Raw genomic sequence first — 16,485 nt, forward strand, 5'->3', positions numbered from 1 at the left:
GGTTAAATGGATAAATTCAGAGTATGGGTTACCATACTTGGCCTTCACATGTCACTTTCATATATTTACTCGATCCATCCAATAAAAGTTTAGGCATAATTGTTTTTCTCTCATTAAAGCAAATGAAAGTTTTAAATAAGTGTACAACTTGGAGACACAGCATTGATGACATTGAGGAAAATTATACGGTCATAAATTCTTTATACTCCATTATACTGCCATCAAAACAATACCTCAATCTAAACCACTTGTCCATAAAAAATAATTTGTTTCAGATTAAAATGTTCAAATTATTCCCCCAAAAAATGTTGTGGACAGAAAAATGTGCAATATCCATGCAAGTAAAGCTTTTCGATGAAATTGAGAGAGAGATTGGTCATTTAGAAGGGGTGAAATTTAATTTTAGAAAATCTAAATCACCTAATCTATGAAACATGGCCTTGGGGATATAGTACCAAATTGAGTAATTTCTAAAGTAAAAATTCTAAAGGAGCTAATTAATTCTTTAAAATCCAAGACTTCAAGCCCAACCTCAGCACTTCTATTAGTCAAAACAGATTTTCTAACTTTGTGCGATTTGTTCTTCCAGATCAAAGTGAATAATATTTTGTTCATGTCTGCATAGATTTTGTCACAAACAAATATAGATAAGGAGGGATAGACACAATGGTACAGATGTACAGACTCTCGGTTTTAGATATAAGAACTCTAACATAGATTGACAGGTCTTGTTGTAGCCAACAATTAAAAATAGTTCTAGTATTTATTATTTTAGGTGAAAAATAAAGTTGCAGGTGCATCGATCTATCTTTGCTAAGAAAAATCATCAGGTACTAGACATAGTTTTATTATGCATATGATTCTTGAGCATCATAATGACAAAATAGTTCACACTTTGATAAGTTTCGATATAAGCTTGAGGCTTCAGAGAAAGATTTAATAATATCAAAACTCAAGGGAGTTTTCCCCAATTCTTTGCCAAATATAGAAATATCTTTTAAAGAACTTAAAGAACAAGGAAATGGGGCAACCTTGACATACTCCTCTATCACAATTAAAATGTTTAGTAGTTTGCAAACCAACCAGAAGAGTTAATGTCATTATAAAGCATTCTCACCACATTGATAAAAGTACACCTGAAACCAAAAACTCTTTAGCAAAAATTTGCTAAAAATCTTACTAAAAAACGTTTTCATCAAATAATTTCCCCCGTTTGTGCTTTTAAAATAATTAAAGCCGTTAAAAAGTGTATCTTGCAGGGGTGATGATACACTTAGCTCATGAGACGAGAAAATACACAATTGTTAGGTTCACGAGAACGAGACGATATTTTAACTCTATTTTCAAGAAATCTTCAAAGATTAAATTTATGACTGGAAAAATAGTTTTTTGTTCGAGTCACATTTAGTCACAAAATGCAAAACAATGAGGGTGCATTTTGAAATGATTTAATCATCTTGTTATGAATGTCACTTCAGATTTACTTTCTGAGTATGAATTACCATGCAGTAAAAGACAGAATAACTGACCAGAACAAGAACAAAAACAAGCACTTTAAAAGGTTTTGCCACAAAACCATTTTTGCCACTTTTTACCTCAGATTATAATATTGTGAAATTTCATGGCACAAGATCTCATCACACCCCTAGTATGTTGTTTAACTCAGTCACAACTACATTTAGGTTCTAATTATTCATTATGGATATGTGATTCCAGGAACCATGTTTTACATAGGGTTTAAATTCCAGGGAATGCTCAATTTGCAAAAGCACTTCTACAATGAATGTCACAATATGCAATTTAGGATAGTGGAACTGTGTTCTCACTTCTCAGTGTGTCATTTAACTGACTGCTTTTCAAAGCGCTAGTATCTTTCCACATTAAAACAAGCAGTTTTTTTTTTTCAAACATTCAACTGTCAATTACTGCACATTTTCAAGATGATAAAGGATTTGTTTGGAGAAACAAAGTTGACTTTTACATTTTGATTTATTTTATGTCATTAATGCCTCATAGAGAGAATCAGGTATAGCAGTCTTTTAAAGCTTTCATGTTATGCGTTTTGTAATAATCGGGTCCTATCTATAATACTCTACATAGGAGTGTTCCAGGAAGAAGTATCTGTGTGGTGAGAGGTGTCTGAAGTTCTGAAAATCCAGAGAAAAGGGGAAAGGAGATAATGTGACATACGCCATTGGTAGAGAGAGGAACCGAGTGAAACCCATCAACGCAGGTCGATATGGCAATGGTGGCAGCAGACGTCCTGTTGGTTTATATGAAGATGCTAAACAAAATCTTTGATACAGTACAGTACTCTAAATTACAGTACAGTACAATTTCCATATTCCTTCTTTGAGGCTGCTTTTTGTTAAGGTTTCCACTTGAATTGAATATTAAAAACTAAATGCTTAACATCTTTTATTGCCACAGACATAATGGATATAGAGTTATTAAATATGCAACAAATTAATTCTGAAAGTCTACAATATATACTAACCTTGAGGCTCCCGTATTCTAGACATACTGTATGTCTCTCCAAGGCGCTGAATAGGCTTCAGTCTAAATAAAAACACAGACATTTCTGATCATTGTAAACCCAAACAACACTTCTTGTAAAGAGCATTTCTTAGTTTTACAAACTATTTCAACACAGTATTTCAGTTGTTCAGTATTTTAATTGAGGATCTTTTTTTTATGTTAAACTGGGACATTGATCCAAAAAAAAAGCAGCTTGTTGGTTTTCTTTAAATATTTGTTCATCTTAAAGGGAACCTATTATGCAAAATTCACTTTTGCATTGTTTTTTAAAATAATTATGTGTCGACTGTGTGTTTACACAACCACCCTATTATGGTCCATCCACTCCGTTAGTTATTTTCCTCATAAATTAGAGACAGACTCAAAATGCAAGTGGTGCTCACTGCAGAACCAAATGACGTCCAGCTTCCCCTCTCTGGATGTATTGGGTGGAGCTTGACCTAGTCCAGCTTTACCTCTTTGGACCTAAGTGGCAGAGTTATGTTTAGCGATAGGGTTATGGGTAGGGCTAAGGTGTGGTTGGACCATCTAGCTCCACCCATTATGTCCAGCAAGGGGAGTTAGATGTCAAGCTCCACCCCTTGGCTCTGCAGTGAGCAGCCTCTCTCAAAATGAGCCGTTCAAGACGTCATCCATTGTGACGTCACAGCGGAACAGGCCCAGCCCACGACTGGCGAAGGAATCAGCTGTACACAGTATGCCATGTTTATCTCCTCACTAGAGCATTTAACAGCAGCTGCTTCTACTTTTAAAAGCACCCTGAAATCGAAATTTAAGTTTTTTAGCTTTTAGTTTGAATATGTTAGCCTTAAAGGGATAGTTCGGCCAAAAATGATATTTAACCCATGACTTACTCACCCTCAAACCGTTCGAGAAGCATATGTCAATCATTTTTCAGACGAACACATTTTCAGTTATTTTAGAAAATGTCTTAGATCTTTCAGTGGTTATGTGAAGTTATGGGGTCCACCTCCTTCAAGTCCCAAAATGTGCATGCATCCTTCACAAAAGTAATCCATCCGGCTCCAGGGGGATAAACGAAGGCCATCTGAGGGTAGTCCGTGCGGTTTTGTCGTAAAAATATACATAAAATATCTTGAAAATATCTTGCTTCCGGCAACGGTCGACACGCGTTCACGGCAGATGGATACCGGCGTATGACGTAGGATGTAGCGTTTGATTTAGCTGTACTTCGTTCTACGTCACGACGCTTCCTACGCTACGTCCTATGTCATACACCGGCATCCATCTGCCGTGAACGCGCGTCGACCGTTGCCGGAAGCCAGATATTTTCATTTATAAAGTTTTAAATATGTATATTTTTACGACAAAACCGCACGGATTACCCTCAGATGGCCTTCGTTTATCCCCCTGGAGCCGGATGGATTACTTTTGTGAAGGATGCATGCACATTTTGGGACTTGAAGGAGGTGGACCCCATAACTTCACATTATAACCACTGAAAGATCTAAGACATTTTCTAAAATAACTGAAAATGTATTCGTCTGAAAAAAGATTGACATATGCATCTCGAACGGCTTGAGGGTGAGTAAATCATGGGTTAAATATCATTTTTGGCCGAACTATCCCTTTAAGAAAATGTAAGGTGTGTTTCAAAACAATGACAAAATTCGCATTTAGGAGATATAAGCATTCAAAACTTGCAGTCCCTCACTTCCGCTAAAATGGATCACAGATTTTTATGACATCACCGCGGACTTCAGCTTCTGTCCAATTAAATGCTCTTTAGAATCTAAAGCGTCCCGCCCCCTATGCTATAAATACCACCTGGCCAAAGCGACCATTGACACGTCATAGAGCAATATGGGTTGGAGACATATAGGTGTCCCCACCACTTTTTGCCAGGGTCGATATTTACAGCATGGTATAATAAATGATCTGTGGGGTAATTTGAGCTGAAACTTTGCCAACACATTCTGGGGACACCTGAGACTTATGTTACAGCTTGTAAAAAGGGGCATAATTTAATTTCTTTAATTCTAAAGAGACTATAGAAAAGGTTTGGATTTAACTGTAAGATTTTTTTAGATACATTTGAGGTACATTTTAAATGTAGAGAAGCTGACTGAAAATATATATCAGACAAAACCATTTGATAGAGGGTGTCTTTGTATATGACATACCTATCCAAGTCTGAAGGCACAATAACAGTGTCCTTCCTGCCCTCTGGTGGAGGTGGCAGTGATCGGGGCTGTCTGCTTCTTTGCACAGAGCAGAAATATATGAGCACCTCCACAGGAGTGCACATACTCTGTACTCCTTCACTCCGCAAGAACACAGACCCTTTGTGCACCTGTGAAGAACAACAGAAATGCACCTTTTGCTTTCCTCAAAAATATATCTACCAATTTGATATTTTCTCGTTACCCTGTACTTTCTGGTCCAGGCAAGCAGCCAGTGGCTGGCCATATCTCGAAGAATGTAGTGCTGGTTAGGCTGATGCTTTGTCAGAGAGTTCCAGGACTCCAATTCTGGACATAACCACAGTTCAGCCTCCTCCACACCCAACCTTTGTAATACACACAGAACTAAAGCCCTGCCAGAGATATAATGAAAGAATGGTTAATTCCCACAGATAATTTTTTTTCATTTAGCATATTTTACGTTCATACAGGAGATTTAACATGCATAATTCCTTACTTAAGATCAACTTGTTTATCTGCCAACATGGCGAGTAGCTCCACAATGGTGTTAAAACTGTCAGGACTCAGATACACCATCAAATTCAGCAGCTCACCGACAAAATGCTGTTCCTCCCTTGACTGCAGAACACATATTCATATATTAATATATATATTATTATACTGAATACTTCTCTGTAGTGTTTATGAAGAATTCATACATTTTACATGTTCTGTATTTGTACATTAAAAATAAAATGATACTTTAGAAGTTGTTAGCAAAATGTATTTCAGTCATGTCTGTATGTATTTAATCTACTATCACAATTTGATTCACCATGTTTTTGTGAATGCAATTTTCCAGGCAAATTAGCAGTCCTTTGCTGAGAGATATTTTGTCCAACGCCTCCTGCTGAATTAACATAAGTAATGCATTCACAATGCTATTCTTCTGAGCCATGCTGCAAGACATCATGAAGTCCAACAGAAGCATGCAGAATTCCTTGGGGCCTAAAGAACTCGAAATACACTGCAAACACATGCACAAATTAATGTAGAATGATGCAGAAATGAACTAGAATAAGGAGACTGATATCATTGTATATCTGATATCGGACTGATATCAGAGTTCTTTTGTGTCATCTTACACTCAGATCAGGGAACATCTTTTGAAACCACTGCTCATCCACAAACTGCAGGAGGAACTCTGGCAGATAAGATGAGGGTGGAGGAGGCAAGGATGTGGGTTGTTTAGGTGGAGAAGGTGCAGACTCGGAGGGTGGAGTCAGAGGGGGCGTAGGACACTTTATTGGTGGAAGGGTCTTTGGTGGCTGTGAAGAGTGAGCATAAGAGAGCAAATTAAAAAGAGCAAACAATTAAGTGGTTATATGACATCATCCCTTAACTTTCTTAAAGTGCGGTTACATTTACCATTGAATGGCAAAATATAGTAATTTCAATTGTAATCCACACAATTGGAAGCTTCAAATGAGGGCGAAAACGTTAAGATTTCATTCATGTTTAAGCTGGTCGCACAAATTCACCATGCTCACCAACAGAAAGCTGCTTGGTTTGAAAGTGGCTTCTATGCAAGTTTTTCTTCTATGTGAGTTTTGCTTCAATAGCTATGCTAATGACAATGGACAATGTCTCAAAATGTCTGCAAAATTTTGCTGATGTAACCACTCAAAATTGCATGTGACTAGAATGAATATAAAAAACACAAAAACATCCTAACAGGGTATACGAGTTTCTCTGTTGCGGTTGTGGGTGGAAGAGGACTAGATGTAGATGTAGATGGGGTCGCTGTGATGGGCGAGGGTGGTACAGGGGTGAGTGAAGGTGGTGCAGACTCGGAGGGTGGAGTCAGAGGGAGTGTAGGACACTGTATTGGTGGAAGGGGCTTTGGTGGCTGTGAAGAGTGAGTATAGAGCAAATAAAATAAAAAAAGAGCAAACAATTAAGTGGTTATGTGACATCATTCCATACCTTTCTTAAAGTGTGGTTACATTTACAGTTGCACAGCAAAGTTTTGCAGGCGAAATCCAGCCATTTCAATTGGAATCCACACAATTGGATGTTTCAAATGAGGGTAAAAAAGTTCCCCATGCAGATTTCGCTCATGTTTAAGTTGGTCACACAAATTCGCCATGCTCACCAACAGAAATTTCTGTGTGAGTTTCGCTTCATGCATCGTTATGCTATTGACAATGTACAATGTTTTATTTGCCTGCAAAAATTTGCTGATATAACCACATTTTTAGACAAGAAGTTAGCAGCAGTAAACTCAACACACAATCACAATATGAGTTTTGTTATTTTATACAAGGACACATGTGACTAAAATGAATAATAAATAAAAAACACAAAAACATCCTAACAGGGTCTATTTTTTCTCTGGGTTTCTCTGCTGCTGGTCTGGGTGGAAGAGGGCTCTTCTTTGTAGATGGAGTCTCTATGATGGGTGTAAGATGTATGTCAGCATCTTCCCTCCCCTTCTTCTCCTCCTCTTCAGTACACAAGAGTTGCACTTCATCAAGTTCGATCTGCTCATGGCAAGCAAAAAACAACAACAACAAAAAACAATTATTCTACTGTTATTCAATTATACACTGTGCATTCACACAAAACCAGAATTTTAAGTTGTTCAAAACCTGATAAAGACATTCTTAAGGTTCATAAAAATCATTCAGATCATACATTATATATTTCCTTTTTCTATGGAAAAGGTTTTTGATTATTTTTGTGGGAAAATATTGACTGAAAAGACAGTTAAAGTGAATGGTGTTTATGAACGTACTTTTATTTTGGGGGGTTGCCTGTAAATTAGATGCAGGTAATTATTGAAAGCCTCTTGTTTGGTTTGCATGGTGGCAGGTTTTCTCCTTCTGCACTCAACCTCTCCTTTTAGCAGGGATTCCAGATCTTGATGTCTTGCCATGAGTGCCCCAAAGTCCTTTAAGACAAACATATGGATGAGCTCTGACACAAACACATTCTTACATATATTTGTTACTTACTGAATCTTTCATTCTGTCTAGCCTTTCAGAACCATCCTTTTTAGCAACATGGCAACTCTCTGTCCTAGAGATAGGTGTTAAAAGCAAAGAGTGAGCTAACTGATATGTATTTATGCATGTGCTTTTATTTGAGTAGAAAGTTACCTGAATTTGTGGCTCATGGTTGGGATCCAGGATTTGGGTAATTCAGGGTCTGGATCACATTTCTCAGTGGGTGATAAAGTGAATATATTCAAAATGAATGATTAATTTTGTTTGAACAGACTATACCTCCTCTGTTCTAGATTAAACCTTATTTTAGACTAGAGTAAACCTAGAGTAAAATATTTTCACTCACCCAAACCTCCGGCTTCACAGACAAGGCTTAAATGGTTAGTTCACCCAAAAATGAAAATTATGTCAGTAATTACAAAAAAACCCCCAAAATGACGACTTTATTCAACTGTTCATTTTCTTCCGTGTGGGCCTCTGACGTGAGATCACGAGAGCGCCACGACGCATGCGTGAGAACTGAGAAGATGACGCTCACAATCATTTGATGGGAAAGTGTGAAAGGTAAGCCATTCATTTTGCGGCATTGGTAAGGCACTTTTACGTATTCTCGTTGGTTTCTCATGATTCGGACATCCAGGAAATTCACACTTTAGAACCATTTTAAACACTACATCTGCGACATCTTCTCAGTTCTCGCGCATACATCGTGGTGCTCTCGTGAACTCACGTCAGAGGCCCACACGGAAGAAAATGAATAGTTGAATAAAGTCGTGTTTTTTTGCGCACAAAAAGTATCTCATCGCTTGATAAACTTGAGCCACTGTAGTCACTTGGACTATATTAACAATGTCTTTACTAACTTTTCTGGGCCGGCAGATGCAATTACCTAGCAGCCTATGGAGGAGTGAGTAATTGAGTGAGTAAAACAACATGAGGGTGAGTAATTACAGACAGAATTTTATTTTTGGGTGAACTAACCCTTTAAGATAGTCCCAGACTAAAATGCATGTTTGAGCTGTGTTAACAGAAAGCAACTTTCACTGACATATCTTAAAATATGTCATTGCCATTGTTTTGTCTCAAGATGCACACCAGTAAGGAACTGGTGTTTTTTTCTACGGAAAAAAGGAACGTTTATAAAAGCTACTTAAATGTCCTAATTGAACAAGGCCTACTAAGCCCTGTCTGTGAAACCAGGCCCAAGAGTCTGACAACTCTTCAAGAAGGATTGACAAAAAATGATGCTGTTTGATAGTTTAAGCTGTACTTGTGTCCTGCAGTCGGGAGGAAGTAGATGTGTGTGTGGGATTCTGTAGAGGTCTCCTGTGATGCCTAATAGCAGGTCTCCACCCTCACAGTACGCCAAACACTCTGGCTCTGCGTTTAGCTCAAGAATTCTGAAATAAACAACACAAAAGCACAGATGCAGAGATAATCAAAGTTTAATTTTTTATTTTACATAACACATACATCTAAAAACAAAAAGTAGCATCTGTCCTGACCTAAGAAGGCGATTTTCCATATCCCAGATTCGTACAGTCCCATCCGGACTGCTTGAAGCAAACACGCTGAGCTGATGACATGCACAGAGCCCTGGGGACACATAATCAGACTGTCTATTATCCTAAAAGGGTCAGGGTGTGGTATACTTGATTAATTAACTGACATGAATCTCATGAAATCTCATATAATATAATGAATAATATATCATCCCAAAATTATGTGGGGAATAGTTTTTGTTTACAATCCATTTATTACATTAAAATTAGCATAGATAAAAAAAGCACTAAAAACTTTTGGAAAACTGGCCTATTGGTTGTATTTTCTCAATTTTGTTTGAGTGACAATTTAAGCTTTTTTTAAATATTAGATATCTCTACATAAGTGGTTCTCAAACAGGGGGCCGGGACCCACTAGGGGGCTAAGCACACTTCCAATGGGGCTGTGAAATGGCTTAAAATTATTTAAAATAAGGCAAAACAAGCTTAAAATAGGCTAAAAAAAAACTTATTTTAATTTAAAAAGATTTAAAATTCCCATAATTACAAACCACTAAAACGTCATGTATATTCATTGGTTATAAAAAGTGTGAACTCTGAAGTACATTGAGTTCTTGAAACCTGGATTTATGGAAACTAATTAATTAAATTATTTGTAATTATTTTAATATACTACCTCTCCTATTTTCTGTAAATAAAAAGCAGTCTGAAAACAAGCAGCTTTGTCATTACACCAGACATATCTTAGCCTTCAGATATTTTCTTTGACAGTGGGAGGCCTTCGAATTAAAAAAGTAGAGAACCACTACTCGACACGGTCTAAATGTGATCTGAGGGTTGATCTAATTCACTTGAAGCATGGCACCTTGTAACAAAAAGTTTTTACAGTCTCTAACCTGTGATTTTGCTGTGATGCTCTTCATTTGGTTGCTGGTCAGATCGGCTTTGGCTCTCTAAACTGTACTGCACCAGGCTATAAGTGTCATTCTCTGGATCTTGTAAAGCGAGGGTAAGTTGAGTTCCCATCAGTGCCAACAAAATAGGAGGCAGATCACACAACATGCTGAAATGGAGACTCAAACACTGCCGAGCACATGGGAACACACGCCAGACCAGCAGAGCTTTATCTTCACCTACAATATAAAGCCATCAAGATTATCATCAATCATCAAGTCAATCAGTGAATGCTAACAATCAGTGTGGTGATGTATAGAGTGTGTGAAGTGTGTGTGCACCTGCAGTCAGTAGGTAGCCACTGTTGGGGTGTGCCTGCATGCTGATGATGTTTTGGTTGTTGTGAGCAGAAATTCTGAACTGGACTTTGCCTGAAAGCATGTTGAGCACAGACACACATCCACCACAATGGCCCAGTATAACCAGAAACCTATGAGACACACACACAAAAAACTAAGTAAGAGACAGTGAAATGCAGCCACACTGCAACAAACTTGTAAAAATGACAACACACATAATGCTTATCTTATTAACATTTCAGGCATTTCATTATCATTATGAAATACCTTATTACAATTTCAGCAAAGTAGACTCAAGCCACACAATCTTAAGAGACAATTTAGATGCTTCAGGACATGCAAGCAAATGCTACTAACCACACTTAAAAAAAACGTAAATTATATGTTCTTGCACTGATATAACTAGGTTGTATATTGGTGACGTCTGACACTTGTCGAAATTACTCTTCCTTGAATTTAATTCATTTAATTGATCTTGCTATATAACATTTACATTATACTTGTAATGAAAGCTTAATAAATAGCCTAAGAAATAACCACTATTGAGAATACAAACTTCTCTTGTGTCTCTTATGACCAAACCCCCGATTTTTTCAATCAATACTGGTAAAATTGGACACATAATTTTTTCCCCTCTTATGCAAGCTAGACAGGGACCTTTTTTGTTAGCAATATAGGCTTATATAAAGATTATACATATTATTATGTGTAACATCTATGGACATTAAGTAATCTTTAAACTTTTAACTTAAGATTTACCTCAGATTTCTGTCATTTTCTATACCATTGCTTTTCCTACTGGCGGTTGTGAATTGAATTCTAATACACCCCTAAATGTGACATCATCAGCTTAGGAACCACGAAAGATTAACTGTTTACATCCCAAAAGACAAACTGCTTATTTCCCAAAGAAAAAATTTGTGATGATTTTTTAAAAAACATTTATGGAAGTTCATTTGTATATAGTACAAGGGATCAAGCTTAACAGGCCCACTTTACCCATATTCAACTTAATTGCTGATAACAGCCTGAATCAACAAATACCTGAAGCACACAAACATACACTCTACCACAAATACAAACCTGTTTTTTGTATCATGTAGAAGTTTATTCTTTTTTGGCTTCTGTGCTCTCTGCCTCTGTAAGGATCTCCATTCTTCCTGTCCACTTTGTGTATCTGTAACGTCACTGTATAACACCATGCAGCACACCGTGCCTATGATTGCCTCCACCTGCCCACCTGACCAATCCCAATGCTCTATCCCATGCCACTCATCCAGTATTGTTACTGGACTGGTCAAAGTACTAGCAATAGATACCACCCCATCCTCAGTCAGGACCAATAGGCACCCCTTAGACACACAGTAATCAGCACACCTTACTCTTCCATTGGCTTGGAACCTAGTGAGCACTGCACCGGTCTCTGCTGCAACAACTGTGACATCGCTGTTTCCATGGATACAAACTACACATGCTTGGAAGGAAGGGGGGCTAGGTGGGGTCAAGATTTGACGGATAGGACCTCCCAGGAATCTATCCAGTCTGCAGTGTAGACTGTAGAGGCAGTTGAAGGTCCAGAAGTCCACACTGTTGATGGAGTATGAGAAGAAGGTGCCAGCACTGTCTGGGCCTCCCATGAGAAGAGGAGGTGAGCACCCGTTAGGAACAGATACAGTCTGAACCTGGTCTCCAACTTCAGGCCTCCAGCATCTCAAAGTGCCATCAAGAGAAGATGAAAACAACAGGCCAGAGACAGGACACAGAACTAGGGAAGTGACTAGAGCTGGAAAAAGGACACAAAACACCTACTCAATGAAGGAAGTACAGTCTATTCTCAGTGAAAACTTCATCCAAAATGGTCGGTGAACTGACAAAGTGTTGCTAATATATATTGTTCCCAGCTAACAAAAATATCTAAGAAAAACGTTTTGCTAATGTTCTCATTAAGTTATGAAAACGTTATTTCTCAATGTTTTTTGAGTGTTTTAAAAAATGTTTTTTTTTCTTGGTTATACGAACGTTAAGAGAACTGTGGCGAGCAGGACGAGGCCCGTGAGAGAACGGTGTGAGGCCAGTGGCGTGATTACTAATGAGCGTCACCGGCCTCACGCCGTTCTTTCACGGCCCTCGGCCTCGTCCTGCTCGCAACAGGAACATTCCTTTATAATATTTTGCAGACATTACAGGAATGTTACTTTAGAATGTTCTTTAAGCATTCTGAAACAAACACTTAAAAAACATTAACCAAACGTCCAACTAAAATGTTTCAGCAAAAAAGTTCCATGAACAATGTACAGATGTTTTTGTGCTAACATTTTGAGAACATCTTTATTAACAGGGAAGTTTACTGATTTTCTGACCTGTATGTCCCACAAAGGCCATCTGAAGCTCCCAGTCTAGTCCCCACACTCGGATTGTCATTTCTGATGCAGTAACTACAATTTCCCTGAGGGGACAGTAGACCATCCCTGTGATTTTCCTGAAGAAAAAAAAAAGAGAATGATTTAATAGGACTAAAGTTAAGTTTTTACATAGACATCGGTTTCATTTAACCCATTTTATCACAAATGTTTCCCAGCAAAGTGAATTCATGCATTTTACTCCTTAGACAGTCCAATGAAAACAAACTGCAATGCATGCCATACATTTTATTTCTGTTCAAATGAGTTGTAAAAACATGGCCAGAACAAGTGAATCAATCAAACTCTGGTCATGTGACTGGTATAAAAAAAGTCATGTGAATTCAGGGCAGTCTGCACTTTCATTTATTGTTTACAATACAGCAACAACTCTTTTCAAAACCCTTCAAAGTCAAAAGTAAATTTTAATGTTTTTATTTTAATTTTATTTTAGACGTTACTAGTGGCATTATTAATGTTTCCACAGAGAAGGTGAGAGAAAAAGAGAATTCTTTTTATTCCATAGAGTGAACTGAAATCAAACAGACCTTAAAGGGATAGTTCACCCAAAAATGAAAATTCTGTCATCATTTACTCACCCTCAAGTTGTTCCAAACCTGTATGAGTTTCTTTCTTCTGTTGAACACAAATAGTCCAGTCATTTTAAGCCAAAATGGGGGTCAACCTTGAACAAATTGCAACAGAAGCAAACTCAACTGATTTTGTATCCTCAATATGTCCTGAGTAAGGAAAAAAAAGCCCCGAAGAATCCCATTAGGGGAAAGTTTTGAAAAAGACCCAAATATATCCTATTCATACGCCGATTCATTCTTTTTCTTACGTGAATAGGGTAAAAAATTTAACCTTTAGATATCACCATGAAAATTACTAAGTTGATTACTTACATCAAGACAAACAAAAAATGTATTACAAGTTTTAACATGGACAAATGGTGCATAATCTAATTACGTATGTGCTAATTTAATAAAGGCTGGTTTCTAAAGTACTTCTTCCTGCCTCTATGTATTAATGCTCATGGGTAGCCTAAATGGGTTCCATTCACACCTTAACATTAAGTATTTTACTGTTATGTCAACAAGACTCAACAAGACATTTTCTCCTGGCTAGACCCAATGTTTAGATCTGTTGTGATATTTATGCAAATTAGCACATACATAATTAGACTATGCACCGTTTGTCCATGTTAACAAACCATTTAAAAAAAACTTGTAATACATTTTTTGTTTGTCTTGATGCAAGTAATCAACTCAAGTCATTTTCATGGTGATATCTAAAGGTTAAAATTTGTACCCTATTCACGTAAGAAAAAGAATGAATAGGCGTATGAATAGGCTATATTTGGATCTTTTTCGAAACTTTCCCCTAATGGGATTCTTCTGGGCTTTTTTTTTTCTTTACTCAGGACATATTGAGGATACAAAATCAGTTGAGTTTGCTTCTGTTGCAATTTGTTCAACCGTTTTTCATAATATGACTGGACTAAAAGGAAGATAAAGAATGTCAGTAACCACAGTTGACGGTTGACTTCCATATTTATTTATTTTCGTACTATGGAAGTCAATGACTACCGTCAACTGTTTGGTTACCAACATTCATAATATTATCTTTTGTGTTCAGCAGAAGAAAGAAATTCATACAGGTTTGGAACAGGTTGGTGAAATGTCCCTTTAATAGCTGCAAATGACTGAATTATTACAAAACATTCCAAACAAACCTTAAATGGAGGTTCTTCTTGTGCTCCATAATGCATCCCTTTGTAAGGTCCAGCACAACCACAGCTCGTCCGTATGCAACCAGTGCTCTGCGGCCCTGCTGAGTCCTGCTAGGCACCAGTGCTAGATGTGTGAAAACAACGTGTCTCCCCAAACCCTCCACCACCCGTTTGCGACATTTCAACTGTGTAAGGCACCACACACATACATTTCCCATTCCGGCTGTGACAAGCTCATTAGAGTGCTCCAAAATCTGTGACAGACAAATGTATCATTAATTCAACAAGGTTCTAATGTCTACACCAGTGGTTCTCAACCTTTTTGACTTTTTCAATTGCCCACCACTGTCAACAACAATATTTTGTCATCTGGAATTGATTGGGTCGTTTTTTATTAAAAATTATGAGGGCACATGAGTTTAAAAAAAATTTGTGCATAGATAAATCATTTAATACTTTAAAGGTGCTCTAAGTGATGTTGGGAGACGTCACTTCTTGTTGACGTTTAAAGTATTGTCAAACAAAACGGAGGCTAGCTCGACCCTCCCTCATCCTCATCCGAGCACTAACCCCCCCAAATCCTTCTTGTCGGTTATTGGCTGGAACAGTTTGTTATGTTTCGTGGTGCGGGTTAGCCCAGTTTGTTTTTCTTGCCGTTTGTGGAGCCTGGGGTGTCTACAGAAACCGCATTTTTTTACAGTGTGTTCAGGAGACAGGCAGCTAGAGGACAGTGAGGAGATGTTTGCTGTATGCGGCAAAAAATGTTTTGGCCTAAAAAAACGACTGACATCGCTTAGAGCACCTTTAATTTTATTAAATCATATTGAGGCCCCCTAGTGGGCCCCGTCTTCCTGTTTGAGAACCACTGGTCTTCACCATCAACATTTCATTCCATTAAGAAAACATTATTCCAGGTTTAATTGTATCAACCGTGGTCTGAAAAGTTTTCTTTAAAGCCACACCTTGCACACTCTCACATCCATGGGTTCCACAGCATGAACCAGAGGATTCAGTTCTGCATCTAGTATGGTGAGAATGGCCCCAGGTCCCCAGCCAACCAGTCTGCCTGGCAGATGTGTGGAGGTGAGTCCAGCATAGTGGATGGTGTGGGATCGGCAAAAAGATGGATCTCTAAGATGGCCATCAGTATAATAGAACTGCACATTACCGCTACTGTGGAGACTAGTGAAGCCTGCAGCACCCTGACCACAGGTCATGTGACAAACGGGGTCTTTACAGGGAAGGTGGAGGATATGCCGAAGGCCGTGGGTGAGGACATTCCCATGATTCATCTGAACAGAGGCAGGATAAAGAATGTTCAATAGAGGAGCAAAAGCAAGATGACGGAGTACGTCCAAGGAGAAAGTGGGAATGAAAAGTGTGGCCAGTGATTTGTTCATGCATTATTGTACTTATGAATAAATAGGGAAATATGATATAGCTTAGAAATAAATATTACTGTAGGTCACGTGACAATTAAGTGATTTAAGATAAGTTAAAGAAAACTCAAGACATTCCCTTACTTTATCCACGCTCTCCTTCCACATTTGAGAGCTATCTTCTCCATTCATTGACTCGTCCAGGATATTAACTTTTTAGACACTCCACCGCCGAATTCTCAGTCTTTTCTTTAACCATATCTTTACCATTTCAATTCACTGGGTTGATTCAAAAACACGTCGGTAACGTTACCTCGGATTAATTTCTCTCGGAGTTGTATAAAATAATTCGACTTGTATAAAGCGCTATAGTTTATATACTATTCAAGCACAACAAGCCACGTTTTGTTTGTTCGTAACAGTTATATATTTTGTAACTCATGTGGTATTTTGTTATTAAAAATCTTTTTACTCAACTTGCCGTTGAAGGAGCTCTTGTAATAACTCGGTCGCCGACTCGCCGTAGAGCC

The 16,485-nt window shown here is 37.9% G+C and overlaps 2 protein-coding genes across 3 annotated transcripts in view; one reads left to right on the forward strand and one right to left on the reverse strand.

Moving 5' to 3' along the window:
* ncapg2 (non-SMC condensin II complex, subunit G2) overlaps positions 1–16,485 on the forward strand; it is a 130,574-nt gene that overhangs the window by 40,348 nt on the left and 73,741 nt on the right. The gene's annotated exons all lie outside the window — the stretch shown is intronic.
* Positions 1,911–16,166, reverse strand: wdr97 (WD repeat domain 97). 2 transcript variants are annotated; one of them, XM_079866647.1, is made up of 20 exons: positions 16,100–16,166; positions 15,539–15,868; positions 14,580–14,830; positions 12,806–12,924; positions 11,823–12,228; positions 10,428–10,576; positions 10,089–10,325; positions 9,196–9,286; positions 8,961–9,090; positions 7,844–7,905; positions 7,700–7,763; positions 7,480–7,635; positions 7,061–7,225; positions 5,828–6,010; positions 5,518–5,709; positions 5,200–5,321; positions 4,927–5,095; positions 4,683–4,852; positions 2,498–2,559; positions 1,911–2,263 (listed from the first exon to the last, which is right to left on the reverse strand). In XM_079866647.1, exons 1-20 carry the CDS (start codon positions 16,145–16,147, stop codon positions 2,079–2,081), a joined length of 3,291 nt encoding a protein of 1,096 aa, XP_079722773.1. In that variant the 5' UTR covers positions 16,148–16,166; the 3' UTR covers positions 1,911–2,078. The 2 variants fall into 2 exon arrangements, with proteins under 2 accessions (XP_079722773.1, XP_079722772.1); XM_079866646.1 differs by having other exon boundaries at positions 11,529–12,228.

The sequence above is a fragment of the Squalius cephalus genome, assembly GCF_949319135.1.
Source record: "Squalius cephalus genome assembly, chromosome: 3".
NCBI classification, from domain to species: domain Eukaryota; kingdom Metazoa; phylum Chordata; class Actinopteri; order Cypriniformes; family Leuciscidae; genus Squalius; species Squalius cephalus.